Source organism: Hypanus sabinus, chromosome 9, assembly GCF_030144855.1.
Source record: "Hypanus sabinus isolate sHypSab1 chromosome 9, sHypSab1.hap1, whole genome shotgun sequence".
Taxonomy (NCBI): domain Eukaryota; kingdom Metazoa; phylum Chordata; class Chondrichthyes; order Myliobatiformes; family Dasyatidae; genus Hypanus; species Hypanus sabinus.
Window position 1 is genome coordinate 26,525,075 of NC_082714.1, and position 18,225 is coordinate 26,543,299.

Sequence of the window (18,225 nt, forward strand, 5' to 3'; positions counted from 1 at the left end):
GTATTTCAATAATTAAACCACTGCATTGTTTAGTAATAATTGTAGCTTTCATTGGGGCAGGGCCTTCACGTGCTCCATTATTCTCACTTTATCCTTTAAAGTTGTTCCGAACGTTGACCAAGTGTAGCCTAACGCTTTTCCAATGACCATTGGTGTTTCACCTCTTTCCGATCGCTTTATTATTTCTACTTTATTTTCAATCATGATCATTTTCTGGAACAGAAATACTGCGGGTGGTGGGTCCTTAAGTCCACCAACTTGAGCATCCGCATTTTTTGATATCTGCTGGGGCTCCCGGAATCAATCTCCCGCAGATAAGGAGGGCCGACTGTATATAGTTAAAATAGCAAGTTTGGCTTTTACTGCTTTGTAGCAACAAATTCCATGTTTTAGCATTTATGATGTGTAATTAACATTTAGCCAAGCTATAAATAACTTAAATGAAAAGCAAATCAAACATGTAGATCTTGGAAACTTAAATACAAGTTCTGGAAATACTGAAGTCAGACAATAAAGGTGAAATAAAGGTAAAGTTCTTCAAAACAGGGAAAAATTGTATCTTTACTTGTCAGCAATGGTGCAAGGCAGAGGGACACGCAATGCTTACAATAGGGCAGAGATAAGAGGCATACAAATAGTGGTGAAGACAGCAAGGAAGTGTGAAAGCTTGTTAACTGCAGCAGATCTGTGGGGGTGGGGTGGGGTAGATGAATTAGAAGAGGAATGGGAGAAGAAAAAAATGGCATTGGACCAGTGAAATACAAGTGCTGTTGCTTGAAAAAGCCAATAGGTCAGGCATTTTCTATGGAAAGAGAATGCAGAGTAGGCTTTGCAGACCTATAATTGCATGGGAGGAAAGTGACACAACAAGATTGATTGCTAGTGCAGATAAAAGAGTAAATCAAGGAATCTCAGAGGGAACAAACTCTCTGAAGTGCTGAAAGTAGAGGGGGAAGGGAAGAAAAGGGGATGTCTGATGGTGGTATCATATTAAATTTGGCGTAAGTAATACAGGGCGATCATTTAACTGAAGAGCGGTCAGTCCTTGAACCAACCTACACAATTCTAATACTACAGCAATACTATGACCACTTTGCACAACAATGGATTTTGTATTCTAACTATTCTTTCTTGCAAAATAATCATTAATTTTTCTTGTGAATGTTGTGTACCTAATATTATGCACCTGTGATGCTGCTGCAAGTTTTAATTGCACCTGAACTTGTCTAAGTTACAATAAACTTGACTTTGATTCCTACTCAAAGATCAAAAGGAAGGAGAGGAGGAACTCTATTCTTACTCTGGTGGGAGGAAAGGAAGTTAAGGGCAGAAATGCAGAAAAAGAAACAGACAGCTTGTTAACTGTGGTGGAGTGGAAGGGAATAGGGAAGCTGGTGTACAAATATTGCAGCCATTCAGTGCTGAGATGTGGTGCTCAGAGCTGCACCATAATTGACATAGTGACCGAGGATCATTATTGGTAACTAGTCACTCAACACTCAATGTTTTAGGAACAGCTTCTTCCTCTCCGTCTCAAATTTATGAATGATCAATAAATCCATGAACACTGCACTAGAATTTTGCTCTCTTTTTGCTCAACTTATTTTTTTAAATAAATATTTTAGTGTTATTTATATGTACAGCTACTACAAAACAAATTTCACAACATTTGTCAGTGAAAATAGACCTGATCCTGATTCTTATCTGTTGATGTTGGTGCTTGGTTCCTATGGGATCTCCAAACACATGTTGCAAGAGTTACCAGTCACCAGTAATGGCCCATCATGGTGCAGCACTAAACTACGAATCACTGCTCTGTTCACCCCACCCACTCTTCTCCACACTGAGCTATTGGTAATTCACTGATCCGTGAATGCCAGCAAAGTGCAAGGAGTTATGTCAGGTTCCAGACACAACAGCAGCCTGGCAAGGATTCATAATGGATTCCTGGTCCTCAGTTTCCCAGCATGGCAAGGGTTCACACTTAGTTCAACAGTGTAAAACAGTGAGGTCAGTGATACCAATTCAATAATGGCCCTCATTAGTGCTGACCAAATTAGTGCTCTTGTTCATGGGAACATACTCTGAAAACTATTCAAAGTTCAGTCATCAATGTATCAGTAAAAGAGGTAAAGAAAGGGATCCAAGTAGGACTGAAATGAAGGCTCTTCTGCATATCCTAGAGTCTAAGCAAGGTGATAAAGGACAGAGTGAAGGTAGGAAGAAATAAGAAAGAACAGGCAGAACTAGTTCTGCTGGAATGGCCCTACTTACTTGTGAATCTTGAGAAGGAGCAGAGGGCTACTCTCGATGGTTTGGGAACTATGGAGGCTGTGGAGGGAAACAAAGTCAGTGATTGTATGGGAAATAATGGTCAAAGTAGGAGGAGGCATCAAGGAACTAGAAGTCAGGGTCTGAGTTAGAGGGTGCTTCACCAAACAACACTGCATTTGTCAGCAGGTCTAAGAACTGAAACTGACAACTCTCTTTTCCCCTCTACAAATACTCTGATCTGCTAAGATACCTCAAACATTAACAATTATTGTAGATTTCCAGCAACCAGTGCCCTGTACATCAATTCCAACGTCTCTTCCACTGTTTCCACAAAACACCCCCCTACATTCGAAACATTTTCCAGGCAGATCCAGCATATCACAGACATTACCTTTGTTCTCTCTCCTGTGGAGACCAGAGTCTGTGTAGATTGGAAATAACATCTCTTCCTTGCTGTTAATCAACACTGGAACACCTCTGGAATGTGTGTTCAACCCACTGCTCTACTCTCTACATCCACAACTGTGTGGCAAGGCACAGTTGGAATACCTTCTATAAAGTTGCTTACGATACAACCATTGTTGGCAAAACTTCAGATGGTGATAAGGTGGTGTTCAGGAGTGAGATAGATCAGCTGGTTGAGTGGTGTCACAACAACAATCTTGCACTCTTCAGTAAGACCAAGGAATTGACTGTGGAGTGCAGGAAGGGGAGTTGAGGGAACAAACACCAGTTCAGCAGTGTAACAGATGAGCAGTTTCAAGTTCTTGAGAGTCAACATCTCTGAAGATCTATCCTGAACCCAACATACTGATGCAATACACACATGACAGCAGCTATATTTCATTAGGAGTTTGAGGAGATTTGATATGTCACCAAAGACACTTGCAGATTTCTACAGATGTACCGTGGAGAGCATCCTAACTGGTTGCATCACTGTCTAATATGGAGCGGCCACTCCACAGGATTGGAAAAAGCTGCAGAAAATTATAAAGTCATCCAGCTCCATCAGGGGCACTAGTCTCCCCAGCATCGAGGACACCTTCAAAAGGTGATGCCTCAAGAAGGTGGCATCCATTGTTGACCTCCATCACCCAGGACATGCCCTCTTCTCATTACTACCATCAGGGAGGAAGTACAGGAGCTTAAAGACACATACTCAATTTTTCAGGAACAGCTTTTTCCCCTCCATCAGATCACTGAATGGACAATGAACCCATGAACACCTCACTATTTTTTCCCTCTTTTTACACTACTTATTTAATATATATACTTATTATAATTCATAGGCTTTTCAAATTATGTATTGCAATATACTGCTGTCAAAAAACCACAAATTTCATGACACACATCAGCGATAAGATAAAGGGCAGCTAAAAAGACTTACTTTCTAATTTTTCCCAGGTAATGAAAAGTCATCATCCTGAAACTTTAATTCCATTTCTCCCTCTGTAGTTCCAGCCTTATCTGTTGATATCTACAACACTTTGTTTGTTATAATTTGAATTTTTTTGTCAAGATTCTTTTCTAGATGTTCTCTTCTTAATATCTTAAAAAATTCATTTCTCTCCAAAAAGATTTGTACTCCTTAAATGTGTTCACCACACAAGATAAGCAATAACATGGTTGAATTTACTAATTAGCTTTGCGGACAGAAAATAACCCAAATAATTATTTCTTTTATCAACTGAGCATGCAAAATCAGATAGGTCGTGGACATATAAAGTATCTGCGTATGACAGTTTCTCTCTCCTTTTTGCCCACTGCTCCTGGAGGAAAGTGCCTGCATACAAACGGTTTCTCTCTCCCTCTTGCGCGATGCTCAGGTCTTGGGCAAGGTTTATTCAACGAGGTAAGTGGTTTGGACTCCATGGTTCAAGTTGTGATGTGTTTCTGGTTGTTCCTTTCTCGTTGCTATTTTATTCAATTTTGATCAAGGTGGACTACAAAGAACGAACAACACAGTGCTAGATTGAACTGAGCTGTACTGAATATGTCTGGACTCTTTCGATGACTTTGTGGGTCAGTGTTTTATATTCTGTGCTGCTTTTCACTCTTTTTTTTTGCCATTTGCACTATTAGTTTTTTTTGCGCGTTGGGGGTTTGATGCTTTTCTTTGAACAGGTTCCATGGTTTTCCTTGTTTCTTGGCTGTCTGTGGGAAGATGAATCTCAGGAGTGTATACTGCATGCATACTTTGATAATAAATGTACTTTGAATCTTGAAGTTATATAAACTACTGAAACATGTACCAAACTTCTATGAGATTCATTAAAATAAGCAGTTCAAGAGCACCACTCTCCCAATTACCACTCTCTCCGCACCCTGCTGCCCACCACTACTATAACCCTGCTGCTCAGAAAGTCATCTCACACATTGGAGGTTTAATAACCTGAAGAGTATAAACCAAATGTAACAAGCTCTCTTGATCTGTTTTCACTACTATCCATCAGATACAACAAAATTACATAAATATGATTTAATGCAATAAGGTGTTCCAATTCTATGCATGCTTAAAAAATTTCAAAAAGTTAACACTTATAATTATGTAAATGTTTTCATTCCTAAATTAAATTCTGCTTACAGACAATCCTGAACTAATTCTCTAACTAATTACTGAATGAATACCCAGTCACCAATACAAAACTCCAAACAGTATTTCTCACCAGTCCAATCCAGAACTTATCTTTTTTTTAAAATTACAAGGTCTACTATTCATAGATGCTTAGCATACCACATAGTAGGAGCCTCCTACTCTGATAATGAATGTATTCCATTCAACTCGAGTAAAAGTGATGTAGCGTCCTACACAATCTAATGTCTATATCAGTCACACCAAAACAGTAATAGTGTTTCTCCATTTCAAACAGAGCAAAACCAAATTATTTCAATGTGCCACACTTTGTAGTTCAACAGTTCGTAATTATAGTAAAAGTACAGAATATCCCTTGGAAGTTTACCATTCACTTATCTTAATACTGCCTTTACACAACTCAGTATATGTGCATAGGGGTTAATTATAAAACATGCTCAGTTTTAGAAACATAGAAAACCTACAGCACAATACAGACCCTATGGCCCACAAAGTTGTGCCGAACATGTCCCTACCTTAGAAATTGCTAGGCTTACCTATAGCCCTCTATTTTTGTAAGCTCCATGTACCTATCCAAAAGTTTCTTAAAAGACCCTATCGTATCCGCCTCCACCACCGTTGCCGACAGCCCATTCCACACACTCACCACTCTGAGGAAAAAACATACCCCTGACATCTCCTCTGTACCTACTCCCCAGCATCTTAAACCTGTGTCCTCTTGTGGCAACAATTTCAGCCCTGGGAAAAAGTCTCCAACAATCCACATGATCAATGCCTCTTATCCTCTGTCACTCCAAGGAGAAAAGGCCAAGTTCACTCAACCTATTCTCATAAGGCATGCTCCACAATTCAGGCAACATCCTTGTAAATCTCCTCTGCACCCTTTCTATGGCTTCCACATCTTTCCTGTAGTGAGGTGACCAGAACTGAACACAGTACTCTAAGTGGGGTCTGACCAGGGTCCTATATAGCTGCAACATTACCTCACGGCTCCTAAATCCAATTCCACGATTGATGAAGGCCAATACACTGTACGCCTTCTTAACCACAGAGTCAACCTGCACAGCTGCTTTGAACATCCTATGGACTTGGACTCCAAGATCCCTCTGATCCTCCACACTGCCAAGAATCTTATCATTAATACTATATTCTGCCATCATATTTGACTTACCAAAATGAACCACTTCACACTTATCTGGTTTGAATTCCATCTGCCACTTCTCAGCCCGGTTTTGTCTTCTATCAATGTCCCTCTGTAACCTCTGACAGCTCTCCACACTATCCACAACACCCCCAACCTTTGTGTCATCAGCAAACTTAATAACCCATCCCTCCACTCCCTCATCCAGGTCATTTATAAAAATCACAAAGAGCAAGGGTCCCAGAACAGATCCCTAAGGAACTCCACTGGTGACTGACCTCTGTGCAGAATATGGCCCATCTAACAACCACTCTTTGCCTTCTGTGGGCAAGCCAGTTCTAGATCCACAAAGCAATGCCCCTTGGATCCCATGCCGCCTTACTTTCTCAATAAGCCTTACTTGGGGTACCTTATCAAATGCCTTGCCGAAATCCATATACACTACATCTACTACTCTTCCTTCATCAATGTGTTTAGTCACATTCTCAAAAAAATCAATCAGGCTTGTAAGCCAGGACCTGCCCTTGACAAAGCCATGCTGACTATTCCTAATCATATTATACCGCTCCAAATGTTCATAAATCCTGCCTCTCAGGATTTTCTCCATCAATTTACCAAACACTGAGGTAACACTCACAGGTCTATAATTTCCTGGGCTATCTCTTTAATAGACAATAGATAATAAGTGCAGGAGTAGGCCACTCGGCCCTGAGCCAGCACCACCATTCAATGTGATCATGGCTGATCATCCACAATCAGTACCCTGTCCCTGCCTTCTCCCCACATCCCTTGACTCCACTATCTTTAAGAGATCTGTCTAACTCTTTCTTGAATGCTTCCAGAGAATTGGCCTCCACTGCCTTCTGAGGCACAGCATTCCATAGATCCACAACTCTCTGGGTGAAAAAGTGTTTCCTGAACTCCGTTCTAAATGGACTACCCCTTATTCTTAAACTGTGGCCTCTGGTTCTGGACTCCCCCAACATCAGGAACATGTTTCCTGCCTCTAGCGTGTCCAATCCCTTAATAATCTTGTATGTTTCAATCAGATCCCATCTCATCCTTCTAAATTCCAGTGTATACAAGCCCAGTGCTACCAATCTTTCAACATATGACAGTCCCGCCATCCCTTTCTTGAATAAAGGAACAACATCCGCAACCCTCCAATTCTCCGGAACCTCTGCCTGTCCCATTGATGATGCAAGATCATCGTCAGAGGCTCAGCAATCTCCTCTCTCGTCTCCCACAGTAGCCTGGGGTGCATCTCATCCAGTCCCGGCGACTTATCCAATTTGACGTTTTGACCAAAACACTATGTCTACAACATAGTAAGTTTTTAAGGTAAGTTTTTTTTTATTCGATCTCTGCAGCGTTTGTAGTTTTATTCCAGAAATCCAGAAAGTTTCTGACGTTGGACAACTGAGATGCGAAGAACTTATCCAGGAAGTTTCTTTAACCATTAAATCTCGCCGAACCCCTCCTAGGCCCTAGAGTTCGCCACCCGGAAATAAAGGTGTGGATAATTAAACGGCACCCCAAAGCGCAGGCTGCTATTTAATCTTTTACAAAGAACCAAGGTGAAGCAGAGTGTAATCCCAAGAGCCGATGCACTAATGGGGGCGTCCGCCCTCTGGCCCTGAACCACTGACACCGGGGCCCTTCATCCCTGTTTATCTCCGCAAAGCCTCCCTCCCACCTCAAACCCTCCGTACCTTCTCCAAGGAACGGTCCATGGTGATTGCTTTTTTTTCCCCCTGTCGGGCGGAGAGACTTCTTTTAAATACCAGCGGACGGATTGTCTCGGGCTGGCCAAGCGCTCGCCGCTACTCGCACGGCCAGAAGCCAGCGCCGGTCTCGGCCATCGGCTCCGTCTCCACGCTGGCAGCTGACGTTACCAGGCGCCGTCCTCCCGGGGGGCGGGGCGGGGCGGAGCGGCGCGCGCACCCGTCAATCACCCCGTCCTCCCGGGGGGCGGGGCGCGCACCCGTCAATCACCCCGTCCTCCCCGGGGGGCGGGGCGCGCACCCGTCAATCACCCCGTCCTCCCCGGGGGGCGGGGCGCGCACCCGTCAATCACCCCGTCCTCCCCGGGGGGCGGGGCGCGCACCCGTCAATCACCCCGTCCTCCCCGGGGGGCGGGGCGCGCGCCCGTCAATCACCCCGTCCTCCCCGCAACCCTCGCCTTGAGCAAGTTTCCTCCTGCCGCTTGCCTTTCGAGCCAAGTCACTTTTTTTATATTGTAACTGCTGGTACAGTACACAGTAAAAACCAAATGACATTTTTTAGGACCGTGGTGCTACATGAAACAGTACAAAAAAAACCACACTGAACTACGTAAAAACCGAAAAACAATCTACACTAGACTGCAGACCTACCGAGGACTGCATAAAGTGCACAAAACAGTTGCAGGCATTACAATAAATAATCGATCTCTGTATTGTAGCAGTATCTGGCGATGGTCGATAGTCGCACTGTCATCCATGTGACCTAATTAAAAATTGTGTCTCAAAAATAACACCAGATCTGAAAGGCCATCGCTGCCATACCACGCTCTGCTAACCCATAATTGCTTTTGTTGTACCATTAAATGCTAGACCTCTAAAAAGGAAGGGTTGCCCTTACTGGAATGTATCAAAATCCCAGCAGGTGAATAGGTATGGATGCCAGAAATCTGAAATAAAAACAGAAATTGATGGAAACTCAATGGAAAGAGAAATATGCTTAAGTGTCTTTGACCTAAAGCTCAAACTATTTCCTCTTCCATTAATGCTCCCTGACTGTTGAAAGTTTCCATGTTCTACCAGTCTGTTGTCACCAACACAGAGGCTGTGTCCAAGAAGAGCCAGAGTCCCCTTTACTTCTGGAGGAGACTGAGGTCCTTTGGAGCATGCAGGCCTCTCCCTCACGTGTTCTGCCAGTCTGTTGTTGCCAGTAAAATCTTCTATGCCATGGTGTGCTGCAGCAATGACATCTACATGGGAGATGCCAACAGGATCAATAAACTGATTAGAAAGGCTGCCTCTGTTATAGGAGTCAAACTGGACACACTGGAGGCTGTGGTAGAACAAAGTTCCCTTCAGAAAATGTTGGCAATTCTGGACAATGTTTCTCAACCTCTGCATGTCACCTTGGCTGAACAGAGGAGCACTTTTTGTAATAGACTATATGAAGTCATTCTTAACCTCAACCATTAGGCTCTATGAGTCAACCTATAACTGGGAAAGAGATTACCACCTCCTGTTGGACTGTTTAAGTAACCTTTTTTTATTCTTTCTTGTTTCTCTTCTAAAATTTATATATTTGTATATCTGTGCAATTGTCATGCTACTGTGACACTGTAATTTCCTTTGGAATCAATAAAGTATGTACAGTATCTTTCAATTTAGAATTAAGTCAGTTTTTCTCCTGCCACTTGACCTGTTGAGTATTTTACTTTTTAATATTTAGTTGATATGTTTTATCCATTGTTCAGGTATAAAGTTTGCATACTTATCAAAGGCTTCAATAGTAATATGGATAAGTAAACAGCCCTGGTCTTATTTCAGGATGTATATTAATGATGTTAGCATTCATTAAACATTAACAACACTCACTGTAATACAGTTAAAGCATTGTTATATCGTTATTGCAGGCTAAAGTACAGAAAGTTAGGTTGGGCCAGAATGCAAGAGATTAACTTCAGCATTTTATGGACAAGATTAGTGTTTGCAATGGCTGTTTAATAGAAAGCTTTATATAGTTAATAATTATATTTGCCTGTATTCCTTATACATGAACATTTATTGTGTACAGTTTTGGTCACCCTGGCGCAGGAAGAGCATCATCAAGCTGGAGATGGTGCAGAACAGACTTACAAAGGTGCTTCCTGGAGTAAAGGGCCTGAATTAAACAGAGAGCTTGGCCACATAGGTTCTACATTCCTTGTAAAGTAAGAGAATGAGGGGTAACCTCATAGAAGTTTACAAGATCATTACTGCTATGGATAAGGTAGACAATCATAGTCTTTCCCCTGGTGCTGTGGAATTCAAATCTCGATGGTTCAGATACAAGGTAAAAGGGGAGAGATTTGTAAGAGACCTGAGGGGTAATTTCTTAACACTGAGGGTAATGTGTACCTGGAATAAATTGCCAGAGGATGTGGTCAAAGTGAGAATAATTACAACATTTAAGAGGCATTTGGATAAATACATGGAGACAAAGGGCTTGGAGAGTTCAGGGCAGAATGCGGGCAACTGGGAATAACAACACACGTGAAATGCTGGAGGAACTCAGCAGGTCAGACAGCATCTATGGAAAAGAGTAAACAGTCGCTGTTTTGGGCTGAGACCTTTCATCTGGACTGGAGAAAAAAAGATGAGGTCAGAGCAGGAAGGGGGGGGGGAGGGAAGGAAGAGGTACAGCATTGTAGGTGATTGGTGAGACCAGGAGAAGGGGAGGGATTTGGTAAACATTTGGGAAATTGACTGGTGAAACAGATAAACGGCTTCAGAAGGGGGAAACTAATAAGAGATGATAAAAAAGGAAGGGGGAGGAGCGCAGAGGGAGATGATGGTAAGGAGATACGTTGAGAGAGGGAATTAGTTACGGGGGAATGGTGAAGGTAGGGCAATTACTGGAAGTTCGAGAAATCTATGTTCATGCCATCAGGTTGGAGGCTACCCAGACGGAATATAAGGTGCTGCTCCTGCAACCTGACAGTTGCCTCATCGTGACAGTAGAGGAGGCCATGGATGGACATGTCAGAATAGGAATGAGAAGAAGAATTGAAATGGTGGCCACTGGGAGATCCCACTGTTTCTGGCAGACGGAGTGCAGGTGCTCAGTGAAGCAGTTTCCCAATCAAAGGGACTAGCAAAGAGGATTCTATGGTCAGTGTGGGCCATTAAAGCCAAAAAGCCTATTTCCACTGCATATGACTCAACAAGCACGCAGAATTCTAAAATGAATATTGTATTCAGTTAGCTTAATCAAGGACCTTACTGCACAAAATAAAGTCAGGATATGGTGAGAAGGCAGGTGTATGGGGTTGAGTGGAATCTGGCATCAGCCATGATGGAATGGAAGAACAGATTGAATGGGCTGAATGGCCTAATTCTGCTCCTGTGTCTTAAGGTCTAAAAAATGTGAGAAGACATTGTGAAAGGTTTCACCTATCTACATATCCAAAACTGGTTTACATGACAATTTTTTTTGTATTCTCTTAATAATCATAACAATATGGTGTTGATCCTGGAGACTCTGCGGATATTATTCAGTAGGAGACTCTGTAATTTTTGAAGTCTTGTTGAGTCATTTCCCAATTCTATTCAGTCATGTTCTGTATTAACTATTCAATAATAGCAGCACCCACTTTAAGGATATATCTAATTTTGAATCTTCCTCACTAGTTCCATGGATATCCTGCACTGAGATCAAACTGCTTATATGAAACTTTCTGAATCACTGACCTACACTTAACACAAATTCTAATAGTTTTATTTTTCCATCATCCCATTTTCTCAACTCTGATCTATCAAGCAGCATCAGCAAACATACCTTATGTAATTTGAACCAACAAGTATGAGATGGGATATTTGGTTGTTTCAACAGCCTCCTTCACCTTCCCTTCCAGATTTAGCTGAACTAAGTGTGTCATGAAACTTCTCTGACATCAGCACTAGGCTATCATGTTATAGTGTTCAATTTTAAACAGTGGCTCTGAAGGAAATTTGAGTTGATGATTCACTGTTACACACGATATGCCTTACTTTATTTCCTCCTTTCATTGTACATACAAAACGTTGACATCTAAACTCATGGCATCGAAAACATTGACGAGCTTCTATAGATGTGTGGCGGAGAGTATATTGACTGGTTGCATCATGGCCTGGTATGGAAACACCAATGCCCTTGAACAGAAAATCCTACAAAAAGTAGTGGGTTCAGTCTAGTCCATCACTGATAAGGCCTTCCCCACCATTGAACACATCTGCACAGAGCACTGTTGAAGGAAAACTCCATGCATCATCAAGGACCCCCACCACCCAGGCCATGCTCTCTTCTCATCTCTGCTGTCAGGAAGAAACTACAGGATGCTCAGAACCCACACTACCAGGTTCAGGGACAGTTATTACCCCTCAGCCATCAGGCTCTTAAACTAGAAGGGATAATCTCACTCAACTTCACTTGCTCCATCACTGAACCATTCCCACAATTTATGGACTCACTTTCATCTCATGTTCTTGATATTTATTGCTTATTTATTTACTGTCTCTGTCTTATATTTGCATAGTTTGTTGTATTTTGCACATTGGTTGCTTATATATCCTGTTGGATGCAGTGTTTCATTGATTCTATTGTGCTTCTTGAATTTATTGTGTGTGCCCCCAAGAAAATATATCTCAGGATTTTATATAGTGACAGGTACTTTGATAATAAATTTACTTTGAACTTTGGAGGAATTCTGGAGTTCAAGCAGCAGAATGAAGGGCCTTGATCCAAAATGTCAATTGTCGGTTTCCCTCCACAGATACTGCCTGAACTCTGAGCTCCCCCGGTGGCTCAGTTTTTGCTCCAGATTCTAGCATCTGCACTGTCTTGTGTTTTTGATGCCTTTGTAGCCAAACAGTTCCATATCTATGTGAATACAACTTAGATGTTCCCAGTTCCTCTCTTATCCTTCGGAGTTCTGTCAGTGCAAATGTTCTGGCAACATTCAAAGAAGCCCTGACTGTTGTGGGTGGTGCAACACTGATAGTATCACAGAATCAGATTTAATATCACTGGCATATGACATGAATTTGTTGTTTTGCGGCAGCGATACATTGCAATAGATAATAATTCTTTTTAAAATCTATAAATACTAGAAGATATATATATAATTAAGTTAGTACAAAACAATTTTTAAAATTGAGGTAGTGGGTTCACTGCTCATTCATAAATCTGTTTCTGAAAGCTTCAGTGTGTCTTCAGGCCCCCGACCTTCCTCCCTGATGGTAGCAACGAGAAGAGGGCATGTCCTGGGTGTTGGGGTCCTTAATAATCGATGCCACCTTCTTCAGGCACTGCCTTTTGAAGGTGTCCTTGATGCCGGGGAGGGTAATGCCGCTGAAGGAGGTGGCCGAGTTGACAAGTTTCCGCAGCTTTTTCTGATCCTCTGGAATGGTGCCTCCATGTTAGATGGTGATGCAAGCAGTTAGAATGCTCTCCATGGTACAATGGTAGAAACTTGCTGGAGTTTTCCCATGTAATTGTATTAGAACTGATTCTGCCAGCATTAGGTGGGTTCTGAGTATGGTGTTGGATGGTCACCAGACCAAATTAAAGTGATTCTGCTTGGCGACAACTCCATTCATAGACAAGTAGATGAAATGCCTGAGAATAGACAATAGACAGTAGGTGCAGGAGTAGACCATTTGGCCCTTCTAGCCAGCACCACCATTCACTGTGAACATGGCTGATCATACACAATCAGTACCCCGTTCCTGCCCTCTCCCTATATCCCTTGACCACCACTATCTATAAGAGCTCTATCTAACTCTCCTGAATGCATCCAGAGACTTGGCCTCCACTGCCTTCTGGGGCAGAGCATTCCACATATCCACCACTCTCTGGGTGAAAAAGTTTTCTGCATCTTTGTTCTAAATGGCCTACTAAATAATTCTTAAACTATGGCCTCTAGTTCTGGACTTACCAATCAGCAGGAACATGCTTCCTGCCTCCAGTGTGTCCAATCCCTTAATAATCTTATGTTTCAATCAGATCCTCTCTCATCCTTCTAAATTCCAGTGTATACAAGCTCAGTTGCTCTAATCTTTCAACATATGACAGTCCCACCATTCCAGGAATTAACCTTGTGAACCTACACTGCACTCCCTCAATAGCAAGAATGTTCTCCCTCAAATTTGGAGACCAAAACTGCACACAATACTCCAGGTGGGGTCTCACCAGGGCCCTGTACAGCTGAAGGACCTCTTTACTCCCATATTCAATTCCTCTTGTTATAAAGGCCAGCATGCCATTAGCTTTCTTCACTGCCTGCTGTACTTTCACTGTACTTTCTTCACTACCTGCTTTCATTGACTGATGTACAAGAACAGCTAGATCTCATTGTACTTCCCCTTTTCCTAACTTGACTCCATTTAGATAGTAATCTGCCTTCTTGTTGCAACCACCAGTGTCCCTGTCCTTCCACAGCATGCACATAGCACACTGAATCAGCTTAGCAGTCATGTCTTCACCCTCTCCAATTGTGCCTGGTGTCATCTCCTCACCAAAGACTGTCATTTTTCCCAACAGGCTGCTCCACTGGAGCTCTCCCTCATTTTATTTGCTTGAGCTTTGCAAGCTGCAAGGTCACCTGACCTCAATTGCCCAATCAGCTGTTTTCTGCTGAGTCTGAGCTATTCAAATCTTCATTGCTAATCAACTGCCAAAATCTCTCGAACCAAAGACTGGCACTTTTCACACCAGGCACTTCCCTCGACCAGGCCGCTTTTCAACATGTGGAAGACACATTGTGCATCATATCTAGGGTAACAGAATTTGCTCTTCAGTTGGATGAGTCAATTAATCTTTGCTTCTTGGTTATATTTGCTTCATAAAAGATGAAAGCATGGCTCAAAATTTGTTATTTTCAAGGGGACTAGAAAAACCGGTTCATACTGATTTAAACTGGTTAAAACCGGTCAAAACTGGTTAAAACAGGTTAAAACCTGAATATACTGGTTTAAACCAGATTAATCTGGTTTATACAGGTTTAAACTGGTTAAAACCGGTCAAAACTGGTTAAAACCTGCCAGAACCGGTTAAAACCGGATTAAACTGGTTAAAATGTCAAAACCGGTTAAAACTGGTGTATACTGGTTTAAACTGGTTAAAACTGGTTCATACTGGTTCAAACTGGTTAAAACCGGTTCATACTGGTTTAATGGTTAATACTGGTCAAAACTAAACCCACCCCCTTCGCTAGTCTCTATTCATTTCTCCTTTCCCCCCTCCCCCTCCTACTTTCAAATCTCTTACTATCTTTCCTTTCAGTTATTCCTGACAAAGGGTCTCGGCCCGAAACTTCGACAGTGCTTCTTCCTATAGAAGCTGCCTGGCCTGCTGTATTCCACCAGCATTTTGTGTGTGTTGCTTAAACCAGTTTTTACCATTTTCATCAACAGTTTTAGAGTGTACATTAGTCCAATTATTCACTACTTCAGGCAACACACACTTGATAGCTTTGTCACCTTTCAATGAGATGGATGGGCTTGGTGCGATGATATCAGTTTCTCAACATCAGGCTGAATGTCACCCAGAAGGAGTCTTAGATCCCTATGTTCAGTCAATTGCAGTCTTTTTTGTTGCTTTGAAAGAAGCTGGGTGAAAGATAGTAAGATTCTATTTTATTTCACTGTGCATCATAAATCAAAATTCTTTATTGTTTTTATGTAATGTCTGGAAAGAGAGGGGGGTGCTGGGGATGCGGTTTGGAAGCCAAGGGGGTAGTACCCCAGAAAGGTTTGGGAACCACTGATCTAAATGCTATCAATGATGTTACAAGTTGGAGTCATCTGTAAATTTACAAATGAGCTTTTACAAATATCCTTTTACAAAAATGGCTATTGGAAATAGCCCTGCACCTAGCATCACTTTATATATACAAATCAGTCTATGTATGTAAGTTATTCTTACATGTATATGGTCTCACTCAGTTACTTGTACACTGTGTTTTATAGGACTGCTTTTATATTTATAGCTATATGGTGTCTTCTGTTTGTTTCATTGTGTTCCTTGTGGCATTGTGTTTTTTAATGCTGCGTCGGATCCTGAGTAACAATCACTTTGTATTCCTTTGCACTTGCTTGCTGAAGAATGACAATAAACAATCTTGAATTTACTAAATCAGTAAAATAAGTATGTATAATATAAATAAATATAAACATATGTTATTTATAAATAATATAAATAAATAAATATGACCGAGGTACCTTTTCTTCCCTTTGCTCCAAAAATTTCATTCAAAGATTGTTCTTGCAAAGTCTTTTGGTATTTAAAAGTCTCTTGACTTTGGTATATCATGTTTCTTGATATTTTCCTTCAGTTCAGTTGCACTTAATTCTTCTCAGTGAAGCATCCCAGAGCTTCTTTAGATACAAATTTCATGTTGAGAAGGGCTACCACCTACAGATGGCAACGTGGGTCTTCAGCAGCCCAGAATAACAGATCATTGAAACAACATTAAATTGTAATATTTACTTTCTTAAATATCTGCAGAGGTATATTTTAAAATTATTCAATCAATTTATAATATTTCTTCTGGAAAGTAATCGAACTCTTTACTGAAGCAGATTTTCAAAAGCACATCACAGAAAAACTTACATCAAGTAGGTAAATCAAGGTAGGAGATGCAACAAGTTGTGTTATTTACAAGGATCAAAGTAGGAGATGCAACAAGTTGTGTATTTACAAGGATCAAGGTAGGAGATGCAACAAGTTGTGTATTTACAAGGATCAAGGTAGGAGATGCAACAAGTTGTGTATTTACAAGGATCTTAGACTTAAGCAGATTGGGAGAAAGGACAAAGAAGCAGTATAGCAGGACAATATAGCAGTGGGAGGTGTATGGTCTTGCACTTTGGCAGAAGGATTAAAAGCATAGACAATTTTCTAGATGGGAAGATGGGAAATTCAGAAATCAGAGGTGCAAAGTGACTTGGGAGTTCTTGTGCAGGGTTCCCTAAAAGTTAACTTGCAAGTTGAGTCAGTGGTAAGGGAGGTAATTGCAATGTTAGCATTCATTTTGAGCAGACTAGAATATAAATGCAAGGATGTAATGCTGAGGCTTTACAACTCATTGGTCAAACTGCACTTGACCAATGAGTTGTAATGAGAAGTTTTGAGCCCCTTATCTAAAGCAAGATGTATTGTCCTTGGCAAAGGCTCAGAGGAGGTTCACAAGAATGATTCCAGGAATTAAAAGGTTAACCTAGTGGGAGTGCATGATGACTCTGGGCCTGTACTCACTAGAGTTTAGAAGAATGGGAGGGGGGGTGATTGCATTGAAACCTATTGAAATACCTAGATACAATGATTGTGCAGAGGATGTTCCCTACAGTGAGGGCACAGCCTCAGAATAGGGAGATCTTTAGAATAGAGATGAGGAGAAACTTCTTCAGCCAGAGGGTAATAAATCAGTGGAATTTATAGCCACAGGTGGCTGCGGAGGCCAAATCATTGAGTATATTTTAAATGGAGATTGATAGGTTCTTGATTAGTCAGGAGATGGGGGTTATGGGGAGAAGGAGGCTGAGAGGGCTAATAAGTCAGCCATGATGGAATGGCGGAGCAGACTCAATGGGCCGGATGGCCTAATTCTGCTCCTGTGTCTTATGGTCTTATGAAAACATATTGAGGATTTCAAAGACATATGACTGGAAACTCCAAGAAATGAAGCTATTACTGTGGGATTTATAAGTGAAAAAATGATGCTTCAGTTGTAAAGCCTTGGGAAGAATTATCTGGTTTCAGGAACCACACCTCCTCTAAGATTCTTCATGAAAGACAATTCTTTAATCATTTTGCTTAATTTCCCACACCTTACTTATTGTCTTATTTTGCTCAATGGATCGAACTTTCAAATAGGTACATGGAGCTTAGAAAAATAGTGGGCTATAGGTAAGCCTAATCATTTCTAAGGTAGGGGCACATTCAGCACAACTTTGTGGGCTGAAGGGCCTGTATTGTGCTGTAGGTTTTCTATGTTTCTATGAAACCTGCATCTCCCACACTAGTTCCACAACTGTATATGCTTAGTGCAGATACATCGGTAACTGCCACCATCTTCTGAAATGCATCCAGCTCTTGTTCTCATAGGCCTTTTGGACTGACTTCAATTGTCTATGATTATCAAAGACATCTATAAGTTCAAAGCAAATTTATTATCAAAGTACATGTATGTTACCATATACAACCCTGAGATTCATTTTCTTGTGAGCATACTCAGTAAATCCTGACATGAAATTTGTTGTTTTGTAACAGCACCACAGTGTAATACATAAAAAAAAATTACGAAGTTACAATAAGAAATATAAAACATTGAGTGAAAAGAGAGCAAAACTGTGCAGGGCTAATAAATTTTATGGGTTCATGGACCATTCAGAAATCTGATGGCAACAGAGAAAGAAGCTGTTCTGAAATGTTGAGTGTGGGTCTTCAGGCTCTTGTAAGCCCTCCCTGAGGGTATGTTCTG

At 41.4% G+C, this 18,225-nt stretch overlaps 1 protein-coding gene across 5 annotated transcripts in view; it reads right to left on the reverse strand.

Moving 5' to 3' along the window:
• The window catches only part of pdxdc1 (pyridoxal-dependent decarboxylase domain containing 1), an 88,882-nt gene that overhangs the window by 55,596 nt on the left and 15,061 nt on the right, over nucleotides 1-18,225 (reverse strand). For 2 of the 5 annotated variants that reach the window (XM_059979355.1, XM_059979356.1), the window contains exon 1: nucleotides 7,721-7,930. The exons of 2 other annotated variants lie outside the window; for them this stretch is intronic. In XM_059979355.1, the coding sequence (XP_059835338.1) occupies nucleotides 7,721-7,741 (21 nt within the window). In that variant the 5' untranslated portion in view covers nucleotides 7,742-7,930. Of the gene's footprint in view, nucleotides 1-2,274; nucleotides 2,332-7,720; nucleotides 7,931-18,225 lie in introns of those variants that run through there. One more of the 5 variants, XM_059979357.1, reaches the window with a different exon arrangement.